This window comes from Neolamprologus multifasciatus, chromosome 12 (genome assembly GCF_963576455.1).
Source record: "Neolamprologus multifasciatus chromosome 12, fNeoMul1.2, whole genome shotgun sequence".
NCBI classification, from domain to species: Eukaryota; Metazoa; Chordata; class Actinopteri; order Cichliformes; family Cichlidae; genus Neolamprologus; species Neolamprologus multifasciatus.
Genome location: NC_140450.1, coordinates 5,612,251 through 5,633,092, shown reverse-complemented (window position 1 = coordinate 5,633,092; position 20,842 = coordinate 5,612,251). Strand labels below are relative to the sequence as shown.

General features: G+C 39.2%; 1 protein-coding gene across 2 annotated transcripts; it reads left to right on the top strand.

The window, feature by feature from the left end:
• Positions 1-7,485: 7,485 nt before the first annotated feature.
• On the top strand, positions 7,486-20,004 carry gramd2b (GRAM domain containing 2B). 2 transcript variants are annotated; one of them, XM_085178943.1, is made up of 14 exons: positions 7,493-7,715; positions 8,286-8,408; positions 9,993-10,080; positions 11,513-11,582; positions 11,853-11,956; positions 13,099-13,194; positions 13,309-13,380; positions 13,630-13,719; positions 15,153-15,255; positions 15,644-15,781; positions 17,234-17,309; positions 17,507-17,611; positions 17,999-18,083; positions 19,554-20,004. In XM_085178943.1, exons 1-14 carry the CDS (start codon positions 7,624-7,626, stop codon positions 19,593-19,595), a joined length of 1,284 nt encoding a protein of 427 aa, XP_085035069.1. In that variant the 5' UTR covers positions 7,493-7,623; the 3' UTR covers positions 19,596-20,004. The 2 variants fall into 2 exon arrangements, with proteins under 2 accessions (XP_085035070.1, XP_085035069.1); XM_085178944.1 differs by lacking the exon at positions 8,286-8,408 and having other exon boundaries at positions 7,486-7,715.
• Positions 20,005-20,842: the final 838 nt, after the last annotated feature.

Here is a 20,842-nt window from a genome sequence, read left to right as displayed (position 1 = left end):
GTAATATATGAATATGTAGCATATTACTGTTTATTTTCAAAGAGAGAATAGATGGTTTTGTTTTCCTTCGACTGTGAATGCCTCTTCCCAATGTCTCAGATGCCACTTAATTACTGTCAGAAAATGCAACTAGTTGGCCGCAGGAGGGCGCTGCCGTGTTTGTTTTATAGTTTATGCATCAGCTCAAGTGTCAGTGATTGCATGCCCACTAAATTCCAGCTCGATGTCTTTGTTCTTGGACTGCTATCGCTGCTTTGCATGATTCCGTTATTTAAACTTCAAAGAAAATTTGAATTGCTGTTGAATTCAGTGACTACAAAGATGATGACAGAGTATAACTTAGTGCAGTTATGACAGTTTAAAAAAGAAAACACTTTTTAAGGCAAATATCAGTATTTTTTAAGCTGTTTTTATCAAAACTGGCCAGTGTTTCTGTATGTTCAGCTTTTATGTATGAAATTAAAGTTTATTATTAGAGACTGCTTTAGCAGAGCTGCCCAAATTATTGCTTGGTTGCATTTTGAGACTGTTGCTAAGTTATTCTTGTTAACTTTTTAAAATTACACTTTTTATCTTCATTCTCTTTCTGAAATAACCCCCCTTTTTTCAGCTTCTGCCTCTTTACAGCCACTCTCTCTTTAAGGTAACATTCCTCTAATTGGCTGCCCTTCACAAACAGGCCCAAACAATGGCCTTTAACAATGACCATGTTAAAGAAAACCCTCTCTGCTTGACATCACACAGACCTACGATTAGAAAAAAATTACTGAAATTGAGTGTTTAGAGCAGTGAAGCCTAAGCCTTTGACTTTCTTTTGCATAAACATACCTTGCTATTTGAAGCTTCTGCCCAAATGCTGTTTACTGTCACCACAGTTGAAAACATATGTACCCGAGTTTAACAGTAAATCTGTTACAGTGCACCAGATAACCTTCAGTTAAGGTTGCATGATTCCAGGCCACGTTGCAAGAGCACAATGAAAACTAGCAAAGATAAGAGCTCTGCAGCTCTGCAGCGAGCAGAGTGATCTAATCACATGCACACTAAGCACAAATAGACTCATGGTAAGCACAGAAAAGCCTTTGTAATCATGGGAAATGGTGCAAGAGACACATAATTAACTAGAACTTTCTAATTTATAAGAAGCAGAAACTGTGATAATCTTTATGGGATGTGTGAGGCAGTGTTAACAGCGTGTCAGGAGGATGAGTATTTGTATGTTAGGTGTGTGGTGTTGTGTGGTGCAAAAACTAAAATAACCAAGCCACAGCCAACTAAACAAATAGCACAACGCTGGGTGAGTGGAGAGAGAGCGTACACGCTCCTGGGAGACTGTCCAGGTGTTTCCAATTGCTATGATTAACTATGCTTCTAGAAACCTGCAAGGCAGCACAGAGGGACAAACAGGCGGAAACACACAGCAGACCTGGCCAGGACAGAAGACCCTTCACACCACCAAGAGACTCTATTAGAGACCTTAATCAGATAGTTTAAGATTACCACAAAGAAATGTGAAACTCTGAAGGGAAGGCTTAAAATGCCCTTAAATATATATATATAAAATATATATATATATATATGACATTGAACCAAAAAAAAAAAAAAAAACACACAACAAAATAACATTAAAGAGACTCAAAACGATCATATAATGATGGATAGCCACATTTAGACCCAAATGAACAAAACTAGTTACAAAAACCACACAAATACACTCACAGGGTTTAAAGACCCAAAGCAATCATAACTTCATGCAGTTAGCACTATATAAAAACCTCCATCATCCCAACATGTTAGAGACGTAAGAATGATGTATGAGCATCATCTGTGTTTCCTTCACAGTGTGGAAGTGAAACCATCTTCACTGACAGATAAATGAACGAATCAAGAGGCCGAGGAGGACTGAAATGGCATGAATGACAAGTGTGTATGTCCAAGTAATATTGTCACTCTGCTCAGTGCTTCTAGTGTGAAGATATTTTTTAATGTTTCTATCGGTTGTGATTAAGAAATAGTACTCTGCAAATCTGAACAATCAAACAAGATAAACTCATAGCCAGTGTCTGTTAATGAGAGTGGAACAGCAGTTTTGAGTTACACAATCTTTACGCATTAAGTGTGTAAAGACAAAATGTAAATTAAGGGAAACACAAATTCAAAACGGAGAACTTAAAAGACAAAAGCTGGTGAATACTTAGGTGTATATCAACTTTCCTTTACAGTTTATGGCGAAGACAAATTTGGTTTCACTGCAGAAACTCCTTTATGTAAATTCCTGAAGTTTTTTCCCCATATTTGCACAAATGCTGCTCTGTTCCTACATGCGTTAAATAAGCATAACACAACATGCAAATGAGACCGGGCTTCCTTTATTTGCAGTGTGCACCTGCTTCCAGTAATAGAAATGAAGCAATCTGACTGAGAGCGAGCACAAACAAATATATTTGGCAAAATGCTGGAGTGCTCCCGTGAAATGTGAAATTTTGTACAAAACACATTTATGAGTGTGTCAATCAGTAACCAGAGATAAAAAGTTTAGGATTGCAGGAGAAGGAAGCCTATCAATCAAACAGTGTCAAAGCATAGACCGACAGCAGATAAAATCCCTGCCGGGATCCAGCAGGTATGTCATATCTGACCTCATTGTGCCCTGCAGTATACCCGAGGAAGAATGGAGTACACTCCATCGAATCCAACACAACATGAACTGGAAGACAGCAGTGATAAATAGTTTATGATGCAGAGACGAGAGTCAGCTGTGCCTCCTGTCAAGTGTCACTTGGTGATCCTGAGAGCTTCAGTACAGACTGCTCACTATTAAAGGAAGAGGTGTGATGTCCACACCTGTCTTTGGTGCAGAGGAAACTGGGTGTCATGAGATAAAAAAAAAAAGTTCTTTATGGAGTGTAAAATTTTGAAGCAACAACAGCAACAAAAGCATCCCAGATGTTTGCACTACATCCAGCTGGGAGTACTCACTATTACTCTTGTTTACTTAAAACAAGCCACATTTGCTCAGATATGTAAATTGGTGTCATGCCTCTATATCTATGCTCGTAATCTTAGCCCATTAAGGGCTACGCTGTTTTGTTTTAAATTTCCATCTTTTAAAAAGCATCGGCGATTCTATCAGCGACAGCTGCAAAACTGTGGGGTCAGGCTAAACATGTATAAATAAAGCATCACATAAACCTATGCATGCATGTCATCCACCTGCATATTCAATTTATTTAATTATGGTAAACGGCCTGTATTTGTATAGCACTTTTACTAGTCCCTAAGGACCCCAAAGCGCTTTACACGTCCAGTCATCCACCCATTCACACACTGGTGATGGCAAGCTACGTTGTTGCCACAGCAACAACTCTGGGGCGCACTGACAGAGGCGAGGCTGCCGGACACTGGCGCCACCGGGCCCTCTGACCACCACCAGTAGGCAACGGGTGAAGTGTCTTGCCCAAGGACACAACGACCGAGACTGTCCAAGCCGGGGCTCGAACCGGCAACCTTCCGATTACAAGGCAAACTCCCAACTCTTGAGCCACGATCGCCAATTTAATGTTATATTAAACAGGAAGCAAAGTTTGGCTGTGATGGCAAAAAAACTGTTCAGCTCACAGCTTCAAGATGACACCTCGCTAACCAGTCTCACTTAAAGCTGTTGTTTATTTACAGTCTATGCACACAGCTTGAGTGATGGCAAACTGTGTGTCATGCCAGTAGTCACCAATGTAAACAGCAGGCCTAAAAACTTAGTCTGATATGTAATAAAAAGATCTCATAATTGTGTCTAATGCGTCGGAACGCCAAAAAGTGGCAATTTTTTTTTGTGTTACATTATCACAGTTTAGAATAGAGAAACTAGTAACAACTAATTGAGCCTGTTTAATTTTTCATAATGAGAATAAATGCAGTTGAAACACTTCATGTTGAATACAAAACTATTTAAAACATTTTAAATATTATTATTTGACTGACACATACAGTATTTGGTACATCAGTTTGTTACTTTATGTTAAAATTCATATGGAATATCAGGCATAAGCATTTTAAACCTGCAGTTCGTTTGGTTTATGTTTGCATTTCAAAGGACATCTTGTCTGTTTACACACCTTTGATCCAGTGCTCTCAGTATGCAGATTATTTTCTCAGCTCATGTGAAGCAAACTGCCCAAACTGGCCATAAAAGTACTAAAAACCAAAAACAGATAATTTTGGTTATTTCATACCACGACATGGGCCACGTGAGAGTTTCGCGAGAAAGTCAGCATTTGGATCACAGACTGTCTTCACCTTATCTTTGTAATCAGTTCTTTTAAAAATGAAGGAAAAGCTGAATCAGCTATTAAAAGACCCCAGGGGGAAAAAAACACTTGGCAAACAGTTCAGCTCTGTTTGTATTTCAAAGTGCACCACGTTGTTTCTGTGTGTACGTTCCCTAAAGAGGGCTAAAGTCAGTTGTAAGCCAACAAATAGAAAGACACAACAACAAATGTTGGAGAAATCTGGCAGTTGCTAACAGACTGACGAACAGTTCTTCATAGGACTGTTGGAGAGTCCAGAGTTGTTGTTTTTACTTCAGACTATCAGTGTTAAACTAATAAGACTGTATTGCTCACTCTGACTTTTCTCTGTAAGACATGACATAAATATGATTTTAATAAAGTTTCAGAAATAAATACATCCAAAAAGTAATGTACTAAAATGGTATTTATCAGTGAAATAATAATTGTAAATAGAACCAAGATAAATGATTTTTGTTGTTGTCATTCGCCTCTTTTATTTATTTCAGCTCAGTGTGAGAGTCTTTACTGGGTTAGATAATGAGCTGAGGAGACGCAGGTAAAGCAATGATGACCACCAAGGAAAATATTTCTGAGCTGGGGAGTCTTGTCAACTCAATTCAAATTATTTTGTGGCACAAACAGAGAAAACGTTGTTTATAAAATGGTAACACTTTGCTGTTACCCATGGTAGCTCTCCAGTTAGCATCCAATGCACGGATGCATCCTGATATAAACAATAGACTGGCCCTTTAGATCCATGTGTCTTTGATTCACTTTTGGACCCATATCTGATCTAAATTCAGAATCAGAGCATTCCTAAGTATGGAGAAAATGTTCCTGACAATCTTATTACAAAAAAATCCTTGTAGAATAAGTAAGAACGCCTTGTTATGCAGGGGAACAAGACATTATCAAAACCCACAAATGATAGACTGATCCATCCATCCATTCAGCCATCTTCTTCACTTTATCCGGGGGCGGGTTGCAGGGGCAGCAGCCCAAGCAGAGAAGCCCATACCTCCCTCTTCCCGGCCACCTTCTCCAGCTTGTCCGGGGGAACACCAAGGTTTTCCCAGGCCAGCCGAGTGATATAATATCTCCAGCGTGTCCTGAATCTGCCCCGGGGCCTCCTCCCGGTGGGACATGCCTGGAACACCTCACCCAGGAGGCGCCCAGGAGGCATCCTTGTCAGATGCCCGAACCACCTCAACTGACTCCTTTCGATGTGGAGCAGCAGCTGCTCTACTCTGAGCCCCTCCCGGATGGCTGAAATTTTCACCCTATCTCCAAAGGAGATGTCAGCCACCATTCGGAGGAAGCTCATTTCTGCCCAGGATCTTATTCTTTTGGTCACTACCCACAGCTCGTGACCACAGGTGAGGGTAGGGACGCAGATCGACTGGTAAATCGAGAGCTTCGCTTTTACACTCAGCTCTCTTGCTCACCTGTTCACCATGACGGACCGGTACAGCGTCCACTGTGATCAGTCTATCTGTGTCAAAAATATGGCCCAGGGGCCACAGCTGGCCCTCCAAATGATCTACTTAAGAATACTTGCAAGTTCACATTTTCACAAGTTCACATTTTTCTAGATCTTGACAAATTCTTTGGATCAGCAAAAGCGAAATGTAATAATTATTTAGTAATGTACATGAAATGACACGTACTGTTTTTTAAGGGCAGTTCATCATTTTGTAACTGCATGGTTACTTTTACTTCTTTATGCAAAAAAGGTCATTTTACCATCAGTTTAATGGTCTGGCCCACTTGAGATGAGTATGACACCCCAGAGCCAGTCATCTTTATTTGTTCAACATACATTTTTATACACCATCTTGAAGCTTTTTGACTATGAATTGTCTAGTTTTTTGTGCGTGTGTTTTTAAACATTAAATGTTAAAGACCGAAGCCACTTTGGTCCTTTCTCCAAGCTACTTGCACTTTTAGCTCCATACAGGAAGTATTTTCTGCCATAATTATCGGGGCGATTGTGGCTCAAGAGTTGGGAGTTTGCCTTGTAATTGGAAGGTTGCCGGTTCGAGCCCCAGCTTGGACAGTCTTGGTCGTTGTGTCCTTGGGCAAGACACTTCACCCGTTGCCTACTGGTTGTGGTCAGAGGGCCCGGTGGCGCCAGTGTCCAGCAGCCTCGCCTCTGTCAGTGCGCCCCAGGGTGGCTGTGGCTACAATGTAGCTTGCCATCACCAGTGTGTGCGTGAATGGGTGGATGATTTGCATTTTTGGGGTCCTTAGGGACTAGTAAAGCGCTATACAAGTACAGGCCATTTTACCATTTACCATAATTAAAATGGTGTCATTGGTGCACATTTCCTGTGCAGCATCATATATAAGCTAAACACTTTAAATCCAAACAAGTATTGTTAAAACGTGTTTAGACAGACTGTTTTCATGACCAACCAATCCTTGGCTGAGAGCTCTCATTACACACGTACACTGCAGTGCGTGCACACACACACACACACTGCGAGAACAACAGCTGGATCGTGTATCCTCACTCCGGCTGAGTGAGGATATCAACATGTTAAAAAAACCATCTGAACCTGAACTGTTGGGTCCTCTTTTCTTACCAGCACTTTAATCAGATTAACTGTAATGTAATGAGTTACAGTTTGTGCAACAACACGTAGTTTTGAGTGCAGGCTGCATGCAGCCCGTGCAAATACTACTTGCATAACCGCCGTTTTTCGTCATGCAACTACAGATGTTTTAAAGATTGAATGCAGTAAATCATGCCAACAGGACATTTTCTGAGATAAAAATGGGATTAGAAATTATAGAAATTAAGATGTGGGTCTATTTATTGCAATCCAATCCAGCTTTTTCTTAAATCTTTAAGGGGCTTCTCCGTGCAGCGATCTAATTCCCCACTGGAAAACAAACATACACATTTCAACATGAAGAAAGTCGGCAGGGATACGGGGATACAACAGGCTGAACACGTGAAATCATTTCCCCTCAGCAAAGGGAACCAGATCAGATTTCACCCTGTTTAGACAGAAGTGGAAGGTAGAAGTCTTGTTCCTGTGTAAATAAAACTAGATTGATTATGAGACCATTTTAAGTTTAGGAACACAAACAAAGCCGAGTAAAATGTCACTGATCAAAGGTTCAAATGCGCACATCTCGAACACACACAAACACACACTTCACCCTTTTGTGATCTGGTTGGCTGTGACATGTGAAACCGAGGGGCCCAAAGGACACTCCCACAGACGGGCAAGCAGGTAGGTGTAGGGAGCAGCGGATCAGGCTGCAGTTCTCACGGCAGCAGTCGGGACGTCTAGCTGAGCGTTTGCTTGGAAAATATCTGCCGAGCGTAATGACAGAACAGTGTGGGAACCAGCAGACGTCGCAGGAGGACGCCAGGAAATGTAGCAGAGGAGCTGCAAAGCATGAAGAAAGGGATTCTCAGTGAGTCTGTGGCTGTAAAAACAAAAACATCTCTAGAGTACAAAAAGTTATAGCAGTACTCATGTCTTTTTGAATAGCAGAACAATCACTCAGATTACTGACTGATTAACTGACAGATCTTCTTGGCTTGTCAGCTTTTGGAATTGCATGAATTAAAATGATTCAGTCGTGAATTTACCACATGGTGAATATGGAGTCTTTAGGTCCCCAGGAGACAGGAGAAAAAAAATGCATAATGAGGGATGCACATTTTATGAAGGTTGACTTTTATTCATAATTAGCTGTCTGGATTCTTTATGTTTACTTACCAAACTGTTGGATTCGTGATTGACTGACACCATGGTGGGTTTCTTGACTTCTCCTTTATCTATTAATTGGTTGGCTTTTGCATTGCAGCTGGACAAGAAAGAAAGATGTGCTATTGCAGGATTTTTACTTACATAAAACTCCAGAGAGTTACAAAACAAAACAAAAAAACTAAGAAAAAAATCTTTGCATGTTGTGTTGATTCCCACTTTTCTTGGACAGTATGATTTTGGGTTTTATTTCCCTTTTTCCTTTCGTGTGTAGTTCAGATACAGAAGCTGTGGCAGAGGAGCAGCAAAGATTGAGCAGGATGTGCAGTGAGCCACTGCAGGCTGCTGATCAGGAGCAGCAGGAGCTGACAGGGAGGAGAAAGCCAGTGTTAGTCAGGTAAGTTACAAACGTTTTTCTCTGGTTTTTATACATAAATATCTTCGTATTGTTTAGATTGTTGCATATGAAATTCAGACGCCATGCTAGGTCCAAATATGCCCAGTTATGAATCTAGGTTTACCTTGAAATTTTAGCTTGCCCTTTGGTCACCAGAGGTTCAAAGTCTGTAAGGTTCAAACAACCACAGTACAAATAGTTACCCACGTCCAAGGTTGAGTTAAATAACCTTGTGACACGACTAAAGGTACATTATGGTATAATATTTGCTCCTTTTGGTCTTATTCGTTAACTGGGATTCACCAGAAAACAACACATTTTCCATTCTTGACCTCTGCAATGCTGTTATATCTCAGTCCACTCCTCGTTCTCTCCTGAGAAGCAATTCCAAGACACTTTCTATCCTCTGAAAGTAAACGGGACTTTTGCTGATTAGAGTAAATTCTATATCTTGTGTGATGTTTTCTATAAAGATTTTCTTTTCTTTTCTTTTCTTTTCTTTTGGACAAACACTGATGTATCGTAATCCTTGTGGTGTGTTAACTTTGTGTGTTACAATCCAGCTGATCAAGAAAACAGTAGATTTCTCACTCTGGATCGGGAGGAACTTGCTGCCCCATTCAGGGAGTTTAATTATTCTGGCTCTTATACAAGAGTGATGGGACAGCAGAGCGTCAGATGCTGAATGTTGCTGCGTACACAGCAATGCAGGCGTTGTACCAGATCATTGTGGTGATGAGTCAGTTAAGTGTGAAAATTAAGGTTTTGCCTTACCAATCATTTCATGTTACAACCTTCACGTATGATCATGACTTCTGGGTAATGACTGAATAAATGATACGACTGAAATAAGTTGGTGTGGCGGTGGACCCAGAACGATAATCTAATCTGTCCTGAGAGCTTCTCGGGATCCCACAGGAGGAAGTGGAAAATGTTGCTGGAGACCATTTGGAATATCCTGTTAAACCTGCTGCAACCACAACAAGAAAATGCACTGATGGATTGATGAATGATCAGTTTTCCACAAAGTGTTGTTTGACTTCATGCTCAGCACCCACAGAAACCTTTAATCTCACCATGATCTGACTCTCAGAAGGTTCCTCATTGTTCAGAATAATAATCTGACCTTTGACTCTTTCCCACTATTTTAGGCAGCAATCTTCCCTAACCTCAAAATGTGTAACAGTGGAACAATGACTGCAGGTTGTTTTGAACCATTTGAACAAATTGACTTCTGAATTGTGGTTTTTTGAAAGCATAAATTCAAAGAAAATCCAATTTTTTGAACTAAGGAGTCATATGATGGTGCTAATCTGCTCCAGCTTTAATTATAATGCTGTCCTTAAAAAAAAAGAGCATAATCTTAATCATTTCAACTTCATATTTTGGTTAGAACATTTTTTTTCTCCAGCCTAAAATTATTTGAATATTTCCTGGTTTTCATAAAAGTATGATGTCAGGAATCGACAGCAGGCTGCTAAACTAAAATTAGTTTACCAAAGGTTGCTGACTTCTGTTTATCTTCTGTCTTATTGGTTATGTAATATGTTAAATCCTCTCTCTGAAAGTTCTCTCTGTCCTCAGGTCAAAGACCTTCGACCATTCTCTCCTGACTCAGGTGCAGACAGACCCAGACTCCAAGATCGAGAGGAAGAAGTCTCACTACAGCCAGGTGAGAGGTCATTAAGTAAACTCTGATGCATATTTTATTACACCTATAAATGTTACATGTAGGCCATTCTCGCTCACTTGGTTTCCAAATGAGTAATATCAGATAAAATTTCTGCTGACTCGCTTTTTTCCAAGCAACCTTATTATCTTAGAAATGTAACAGGTTATAAACAGTTTGTGGGTCAGGCCTCCTTCTGATTGGTCCTTCCTTTACTTCATGATGCCAACATTAACACATCCAGTGTTCTGACACGGTGCCACAAACCAATGTGAGGAATGAAAGTTACATCACTGAATTGCTGCTTTAAATTTTGTTCACAAAGACAATGGGTAATAATAATAATAATAATAATAATAATAATAATATAATAATAATAATAATAATAATAATAATAATAATAATAATAATAATAATAATAATAATAAAGATACAGCCTGGCTATATCTGGTAATTTTTAGGCATTTGAAAGTCAATTAAAAATTCAAAAAATATTTTTCTAATCAGTTTTCACAAAGAGGTTTTTGGACACTTTCAAATGAAAGAATTTAAAACTTTAAAATAACTTTTTCTAATAACTTGTTAGTAAATAGATTAATTGGCTAATGACTTGTTAGCTATAGCTTATTCAAAGCTAACAGTGGAATTATAGTGATGTTTATAAAGTGGTTAATGATTCCACCAGTATTAAAGACACTTAGTCTAAATTTGTATATTTAAAAATGATTTTATATTTTTAGCTATGCTTTCATGTCCAAAATATCTGCATATTGCATTGGAGAGCTAGAACATGAATAAACTTTCGTGTAATGCTACATGATGGTGCAGTGAGCCAATGTGGCCTTTATTTAACCAGGCAAAACATTAAGAGCACATTGTTTTTCACAGCGCAAAAGGCAAAACTTCTTAAGGACACGAGTGTTAAAACAACAGCGTCACATGTCCAGCGGTAAAATATTGCTCCTTACAGGTGAACATTTTAGCTCGAGATTAATTACAAAAAATATCTTTATACTTTGTAAATGGTTGAAAATGCCTAAGCCAGTCGGTTTGGTTTAACTTAATACCACAGTTATTTGGTTAAGTTTGCCTGACTTGGTCTAAAATGTCTTATAAATTCTAAACTGTAACTGGTATCCACATGATTTAAACACCATGATTGCCTCCACACGCACAAGCTTGTTTTGGTGTATGGGTGATGTTTCTATGATGGAGTGGAACTAGAGCTTTTTCTCTGTCTAACAACATATAGATATACACTGCTGCAAAACAACAATCCCATAAATAAATGCTCTGTAGTTTGAGAGTACCGTGAGTTTTACAAGCCACATTTATTTATTACTTTTCTCTGATAAGAATTCATCCAAATGTCAGCCTTAGCTTTAACTGATATTGGTGTGTGTGTGTGTGTGTGTGTCCGTGTGTTGTATTTCAGGTTTCGAAGACCAACTGCCAGTACCATAAAATATTTAAGGAGATCAGCAAAGAAGAACAGCTCAGACAGAGTAAGTCTTTAATGATCACAGCTATCCACTCCACCTTAAATACTGAATGAAGGATTAGGTCATAGTTGAACATGTGATACCAGAGCCTCTTGTTAACCACCTGATGATAATAGAATCTATGATAGAACTACAGTGTAAATTCAAAGTCCGATAATAACTTTATCAAACTCTTTTGTTCAATACAAACACTGAACTGGTCTTTTCTTGTTTTTTTCCTCACAAACATCTAAAAATAATGTGTTTTTTTAATGTGCTTTACTTGTTTGTTAGGCTACACCTGTGCTCTTCAGAAAGACATCCTCTACCAAGGACGCATGTTTGTCTCCGACCACTGGATCTGCTTCCACTCCAAGGTGTTTGGAAAAGATACCAAGGTATGCATTGATGTCTGTTTTGTATCAGCTCACAGGAAAAGGCTGAGAATCCGAAAGAGATCGTTGGAGGAGAATCCACAGATGTTTTCAGTGGTGTTTCTCGGTTCCACGCAAGTGTCAGAGTCTTTGTTGTGTTGATGCTGTTTAAAGTGGCGAACACAGTGAGGTGCCAGCAGCAGCAGCAGCAGCTGTGTGATTTGATGAGATATGTCGGTTTAAATTATTTAACAGTTACCTGGAGAAGTTTCACAGAAAACAGAACAATTTGCTGTCGTTCAGAAAACAGCAAACAGTCAGTTTTATCCGTTACACAACACTTGAGAACACAACCAAGAAGAACTCGGTGATGTAAAATACGATTTTTAACCTCAATTTGATTTTTATCAACACAATTTAATTGAATAATAAGTGTGTCGTTGTTTTGGCAGCACAATCATGGAGCTTTGCTTCATGAATAGAGGACGTTTGAGCACTTTTTTATTTTTATTTTTTTATTTTTTTTTTATTTTTTTTTTATTTTTTTTATTTTTTTTAATTTTTTTAAAAAAATTTTTTAAATTAATTTATTTTTTGAGCACTTTTGAGAGCCTTTGCTTTTTCACTTTTACTTCAGTTTTGCAGGAGTATTTTCTTTAAATATCTGGACTTAAGTAAAGAATGTCTATTTTGCCACATCTTGATCCAAGCAGTGCTTCTGCAATAAAAAAAGATGTTTTTCCTTCATGAGGGGACATGCTAAGTGGATAGGTGATATTGTGCGGGCATTGTAGCGCATTATTCTTTATTTTGTAAGCCAGCTGTGTTTACACACACGCAGCCTGCAGGTACAGTCTGCAGAGGGACTAATATTTTGCTGCATGCATGAACACATGCAGATGACACCTTGCTGCTGTGTGGTCACGACTGGATTGTTTTACATCTGTTACTGTGTGGGAAACATCTGGAACTCTCAATCTAGGCTGAGAAAGTAATTGCAGTTAATGTGTATAGATGGTGATGATTAAAGCTGACGGAGGTCAGTGAACAGCTCGTCTCTGCTTCTGATCCGTGCTGTCGCACAGTGACGCCGGCCTACAGGTGCGTGAATCTTTTTCCTCTGGTTTCAAAGCTGGTATGAAGGATCGAACTGTTCTGTGTCCCAGGTCGCCATCCCAGTGGTGTCCATCAAAAACATCAAGAAGACCAAAACTGCCATCCTGTTGCCAAACGCTCTGGTGATCGCCACCACAAATGACAGGGTGAGAGAAATCTCGCTGCTTCTCACCACGATTTGATGAATTAAGAAAAAAACTGTATTTTTGCACATGTGGAAAAGTATTTCAAAAGATTTTTTTCTATTTCTGGTGTTGCAGTACGTGTTTGTGTCCTTCTTGTCCAGAGACAACACCTACAAGTTTTTGATGTCGATCTGTCCTCATCTGGAGGTACGAAAGGCTTTTTATTTAGATCCACACAGACCTGTTATGCTTTCCTTGTTTTGTGTCATGTATGTACTGCTCGTGATCAACAGGAAGACATTGTGAGCCGAAAACTCGGGCTTTAAACTAAACACTCAGTTTCAGATAATTTTTTACTCTTGTGCCTTCTTATGTTATTTATTTTAAACAAGTTTGAAGACTTGAGGATCATTTAAACACATGATGTTTGGTTATGTATTACATGCATATAAATAGGGGAAGAGTCCATGCAGCAGCCCCCTTCCGTCCTCAGCTGAAAACAGCTTTAGAAGTCAGATGTCACCGCTATCGCCTCGCTTTCCTCTGGTGGGTCAAACACAGCAAAAACACAAACACAAACAGCCGAACACCATAAAGTTTCCTGATAAACGGATACTGTTTTCATCCTGCCTACATATAATAAAAGATATAAGAATAAGAAAGCATCATGCTTTTGGGTCCATCCTCGCGCTTGTCTCTCTGGTCTCTTTTCTGACAGAAAGATATTTTAACACATCAAACTTGAGGTGAAATAAAACCGATATCCTCGAGAGCTGCAGCTGTAACGTGGCAACTAAGCATTTCGACCTATGGGGACAGAAGCTGTTCAGAAAAAAAGACTCCCTGCATGAGAGCTGGAGCCAGTTGGCAAATCGTTTAGTAACATTTTGCATATGTTACAACTGGATATTTGTTGCATGTTGTGTTTATGCATTCAACAAAGCTGTGTCCAAGAGAGAAGGCTGTCCTGTGAGACACTTCCTGACGTCAGCATCAATCGCCCCAGGCTCTTGTGGCTAAAGCTTTATGTATTTATTTATTTTTGGCCACTTTATCCCCAAACAGGATCTTTGAAATGTTACTTTTCCCATTTTAATTCATTTTGTGTTTTCTCTGACCCCAAAAGTCTTTATCTCTAAAAGTGATGCTTTTAGAGTGCCTGTGCAATTTAATACAACTGCATAAACTCCACAAAGCAAATGTGTTTTAATATAATCGTTTACTTTGAATGTTGAGGTTGTAGGTGAGTTATTGTAGTTTTATCATTTTAATTACTTTTGATTGATATGTTTTGTGTTTTTGCTTCACGTTCGGTTTATTTTCTGTTAATTTCCCATGTGTGTTGGCTCCTTTCATTTTACTTATTATTGTTTGAACGTCTTGAGTTACAGTTTCGTTTTTATTAGTTTAGCTGTTGGATTTAGACTTTTTAAATATTATATTACATGGGATATTTGCCAAGGGATACATTTTGGAAGTTAAGATAAAAGATAAAATTAGCTGACGCAGCGAAGCCGACGTCCAGTTTCTGCAGCAACATCTGGAACAAGAACATCAGCAACTGGATGTTAGGTTTTAGATTTTATTTTATTTTTTAACGTATAAAATATTGTTTCAGAAAGTTTTGAGGGTCTTTTGCACAAATAATGAAAATTTACAACCTTCATAAAAGCAGAACTACAACAGAAATTGTATTCAGTTGAATTAAATTGCAGCTTTCTAAAAGCATTAAGTTCTCATGTAACTAAAGTGAATTGTCATTTCCTATTTCCACCCTGGAATCTTGGGTTCAACCATTTTTTAAATGTTTATTATTATTAATCACTTTTGTTTTTGTTTGCTCCAATTAAAATATCATTTGTAGTTACGGATGTACAGATACGATCAATATGATAGATATGCTCATGTTTGGATGAGAGGGTGAAGCAGCTGCTAGTGCCTGCTAGTTATACTCTCTCTGTGTCTGTGAATCTCTGCAGAGTGAATTCAGCGACCTGGATGGAGCGGTGAGACAAAGGAGGCAGGAGATGGAGGAGAGCAGCAGCTCTGACTCTCAGGTTCCAGACTACGAGAAGATAGAAGGTACTGCATCGCTGTCCAGCTGACCAATTAGAAGCAGTCGCATACATCGTCACATGTATCGTCTGTGGCTGTCAACGTTTTTCTCACAGAACCTGAAACACTTTTGCACTTCAGTAGCAGAATCTGAGTTGTGCTACTTAGTGCTGCTATAATTTTTCTTCTTTACGCTTTAGTTTTTGTTGACCTTTAACCCCCCCCCACACACACACACACACTTACACAGCTGTGATGAAGTTGAAAATGAGCAGCTTGTGGTGCAGGGCTTATTCAAACATACTCAGTGTGTCTTTCTCAAGAGGACTTAATTGGGATTACAAACCTGCCCCAGGTCGTAACAGGCCCTGGGTTTCCCGTTTTGAATGCTTTGCTTGCCTTTTTGCTTCTATAGAGTTCACCGTTCCTCCATTCCTGGATATGCTGAAGCACACAGACAGTGCATCATCTCCAGACCACCAGCACAAAGTGAAGAACCCACATCTGAACCAGCAGGGTCCAGACAACAAGCAGCACTCCAAGCACCACCGAGGTAGGATGAGTCTTTAATCAGGCTCGTGTTCGTTTAAACATCACTTTTATTTAAACCACTGGCACTGAACCTCTCATGGGACTATGAATTTATAATTTTATTATTTTAGTCCCTACATTTTATTTCTCTTTTTGGTCAGATTCATCATAGCATTGGCTCAAGTTTAGCTGACTCAGCTCCTTCTGTTTGGACTTATTTCTGTTGACATTGCTGCCTGCACTGTGCTGTACTGCTGCTCTCCTCACCTCTATTTTTACAACCAAATATAAACTGCCGCTAACTTTGTAACAGTAAAATAAAAAATCACTTTTAGAAGCGGTAAAATGAAAATATCCTCAGCTGTACTCAGGATTAAGGAGTCAGTCTGAGAACGCCAAAATTCAACAGCCTTTAACTCTAAAAGCCACGAGAGGTGAGCTGAGGTGCAAGGAAGCACCGATTGTGATCTCATATGTGTCGTGTATGCAAACTGACCCGCGGGGATTTCCCAGAACACACACTTGTCAAATATAAATAAATGTAGTCCTGAATGATCTATATTTATCACTGAAAAAAAAATACTCTGATGTTTTTGTCAAATAATAATATTATCATGTACCAAAGGTAAACTAAATTTTTTTATTTGTTATTAACAGCGTCTGTATTGGTCATAATTTTGCACATTTGCAGAGGAGATTTGGCAAAATGGGTTGCATGAAACATTAGAAATATTTGTTTCTAAATAAAGAAATACGTCACCTGGATAAATATTTTTTCTAAATGCATTAGATATCTTCTTCCCAGAATCCCTTACAGCTGCCCAAATTTCCTGCATATTCGCCATCCATCCATTCACTTCAACTTATCCTTTTCAGGGTCACGGGGAACGCTGGAGTTTATCCCAGCTGTAGGGACAAGAGGCAGGGTGCACCCTGGACAGATCGCCAGTCTGTCGCAGGGCTAACACATAGACAGAGACAACCATTCGCACTCACATTCACACCTATGGGCAATTTAGAGTTTCCAATTAACCTTTCCCACTAAGTGCATGTTTTTGGACTGTGGGAGGAAGCTGGAGGAGCCAGGGAGAACCCACGCAAACACGGGGAGAACATGCAAACTCCACACAGAAAGACCCCGGCCTGATGGTGGAATTGAACTCAGGACTTTGTTGCTGTGAGGCAACAGTGCTAACCATCGTGTCACTGTGCTGCTTCTTCCATGTTAATGAAAAATACGCTCATATGATCCATTCTTCCATCTGCTCTCTCCTGCTTATCCAACCATAACTCTTTAGCTCCACTTCTTTTCTTGCTTATATTTGTAATGACTCCTTTTCATATTGATTTCTATGAGTTGATGAAGCAGTCTGTTCCAACCTTTTTAATGCAGTGCTGCTCTCACATGCGTAGGGCATTTTACTTTGTGTCTTTTTGTCGTAAACAAAGACATATTTGTTTGATCTTTCTTCAGGCTCGGATGTGGTGATTGACAGCAGGTGTCTGAAGCCAGTTTCTCTCAACACTCTGCTGATGGTCTACATGTTCCTGTAAGTTTGCTGCCTTTGATTCATTCATGTCTTCACTGAAGGATTCTTCTGTCACTCGTCCTAATTGGAAATTAAGCTGATCACTTATATGATCTGCGGATTTATCCCATCCATTCATTGGATGCACATTAATTTCAGTTTATCATTACATTTTCCTCATTTTGCTCATCTTCTCTTTTACCTGTGTTTTTCCTCAGAGTGTGCACCCTGGTCTTGTCTTCATGTTACCTGGCGTTTAAGATCATCTCACTGGAGCAGAGACTGACAACGCTCGGCGCTGTGGCCGAGTTCACACACCCGGAGTGAGTCGTCGAACTGTCTGAGACTCTGACAAGCTCTAGAAAACTTAGATAAAGAAGCTTTAAAACTGAGAAATTAGACATGGAAATGATAACCAGATGAAAGAGAAACAAAAACTGCAAAAGCGTCACGATGAATTTTATTCACATCCTCACAAAACAACTTTAAAAATAGCCCAAATAATGAAGCTAATGATCCAAACTAAACAGGCAACAGTGGATTCACACACATGAAATGGTTTCCTTATTTCGTCTCAAGGACTTTGGTACAATAATCTACAAGATTTACATTTCTCTGATTTATTCATATTAGACTTTTGCTGATACATCTGACCCTTGTGAAGATATTAAATCATTTTCATGGTGATTATTTTTGTGTTTTATTACCAGAAACAATTTTCTGAGTGGGTCCGCTGACGTAGGCACAAATCTTTTATCTGAACTGCTAACCATCAACCTGATGAAGCTGGAGAAGGTTGGTCTGTCTTTGATTTTGATAGATACAGCCCTCTGGATATGCTATAATCCCCATTGATAATTTAATATTTAAATTATTAGACCACATTCTTACTCAACTAGAGTAGCTTTGCATGATTCACAGTTGTAGAAATAATCCCTCTTTATGTTATACTGGGTGCAACCCAGCAGTTAATCCTCTGTCTGAAAGTTGCTGTTTTAGCTCCATCTCTTTAAATTTAATGCAGAGATGGCGATGTCAGGGAAATATCCACTTTTTAGTAACCTGCAGATCCAAGAATAGGCAAAAATGTTCAAATCTGAGCAGTTAGAGGTCTGAAGCCTGAGTTACTCACTTTGGGATTACACAGATCTCATTATTTGACGTTTGGGCCATGTCTACAAGTGCATATGCTTAAAAAAAAACAAAGGAAAAGCGTAACAGGTCCCCTTTAAAAATTGCGTGAATGTGTTGTCAGGAGTTTCTTTCATGAGCACACAGCAGGAAGGCTTCAGCAGTTTCCAAAGAGCAAAGTGTAATTGGATGCCTGTTGCCATTGATCAAACATTTATAGTCAGTGATCAGTTCAGAGCATCATTTGTAAGAAGAGCTCCATCAGTCTACACTCCATTTATATTTCAGGCTGACATCCGTCTCCTTACAAACAAAAAGCAGCAGCTGACAGCCGCCTCAGTGTTTTAGACAGAAAATAAAGGTGGTAAAGGCTCAGAGCTGTGTCAGACTGTAGAGTCCACCTTGATCCTGAGTGAAATGAAAACTGGAACTTGACTGGAAATATTTATTTCACATTAAACCCGCTACTGAAAGAGATGATTTGAATTTAAATTGCTAGGAAGGGAGAAACTATCCACAGCTGCCAAAAAGAGTTGGGCCTGTAAACATGTTTAAGAAATAAACATCAGTCTTCATGTTTGGAAGAACTGCAGTTTTCTGCACTTCCATATTGGCTTCATGGAAATCTGCTAATTGCACTGCTTTGTTAAATAAGCATTATTTAACTTCATCTTTTACTCAAATCAAGTGGTCGTCAAAATTAGTGAAAACTCATGATTGTTGTCGTGATGGATACCTCCATCTTTTATATACAGTCTATGGTTTCCATGTGTCTGCAGTGGTCTACTTGATCTCTCTGCAGACTGACTGCACAGCAATTATGCCAGCTTCACATGTGCCAGAATAGTAAACGTGTCAATGATGTTGGTACTGTTCTCCACATCTTCTGTGTTATAACAGATATTCACGTAGACATGACGCTAACTGCTGTTTCACCTGCTTCAAGTCTGAGTCTCTAGCTTTCAACAGGGACAAGGAAATGACCTTAACAACAAGATAAACAGGAGCAGGCTTCATTTTGAAATCTACACTTACTAACCAAGACAAACATTTGCAATATCATCAGATACGTTTATCTGCAGTTTTCTGCCAATACAGTTTACAGTTAAGCAAAAGCAAACTTTTTTCTTTCAGGTGCAGAAGAACCTGCAAAGACTGCTGGAGGAAGCTGCCTGAAAGTAGAGAAAACCAGTATAAGCACAGTGAAATAATATATATTATTTTTGTAAATATAGTGTAAATATGTATGTTTGTTATAAAAACAATAATACTACTGGAATGTATTCTGCCCTATGAAGCCAAAATACAGTAACTACTGTATATATTTGGTCAAATATACCCAACGTCTGGGTTTATATTTGTTACTTACATACTTTTGTATTATTTCAAGACTTTTGTGCTCCACATGTGTAATTGAAAGTGAAGTCACAGCAGCATTAACAGCAGCATTCTATGTTATTTTTGTCAGAAACTCCCTGACATTGGTATCAAGTTTCTGTACTGTTGTCTGTCTTTGTAGGGCAGCAACTATAATGATACACACAAAATAAATCCTTTTAAAAGAGACAAACATTAATGCTAAAAATGGGCTCCTCTGGTGAAATTTGAACTGTTTTGCAGGGCTGCACATAAGTGGTCCGCAGGTGCGCATGCGCTTTCAAAATAAAAGACGCGTTGTAACGCGCGTTTGCGTGCATAAGATTTTCTGGAGGAGGACAGACATTTGTTTAGAACTCTTAAAGATGTCGAAGAAGCAAGCTCCTTTAAGCAATTACAGAAGGAGTTCGGACAAATGATGAAACAAATGATGAACGCACAGAGATGTGGTGCAGAATATGCAGTGAAAATCCCACTCTAGCGGACAAAAACAGTGCCTTTTAGTCCGCTAGAGTGGGATTTTCCACTCTAGCGGAACTACTTTTCCTAGAATACGCTTCTTTTGCGGTTCGGACTCCTGACATTTCTTTGGAGGTGGAGGAACACCAAAGTAATTGCTTAAAGGAGCTTGCTTCTTCGACATCTTTAAGAGTTCTAAATAAATGTCTGTCCTCCTCCAGAAAATCTTATGCACGCAAATGCGCGTTGCAACTTCTTATCTGGTGCGCGTCTTTTATTTTGAAAGCGCATGCGCACCTGCGGACCACTTATGTGCACCCCCACCCACCCACCCACCCATGGGTGTGCACCCTGGTGTTCAACTTGGTCATAGTTAAACCATCTTTAGCTGTTGTTGAGTAGTTGCTAACCCTGTGGCAGGCTCTGGCATTTCAAATGACCATTTGACAATTTAAAGGTGGAAACATGTCATGTTTTATGTGCTTCTATTGAGGCTTTCTGTTTACTGAACTTGTTTCAGTTTGGTGGATCACAGTGATGTCTGAGCCAGCTCAACACTTCTAAATGTGATATTTAACCAAAAATAA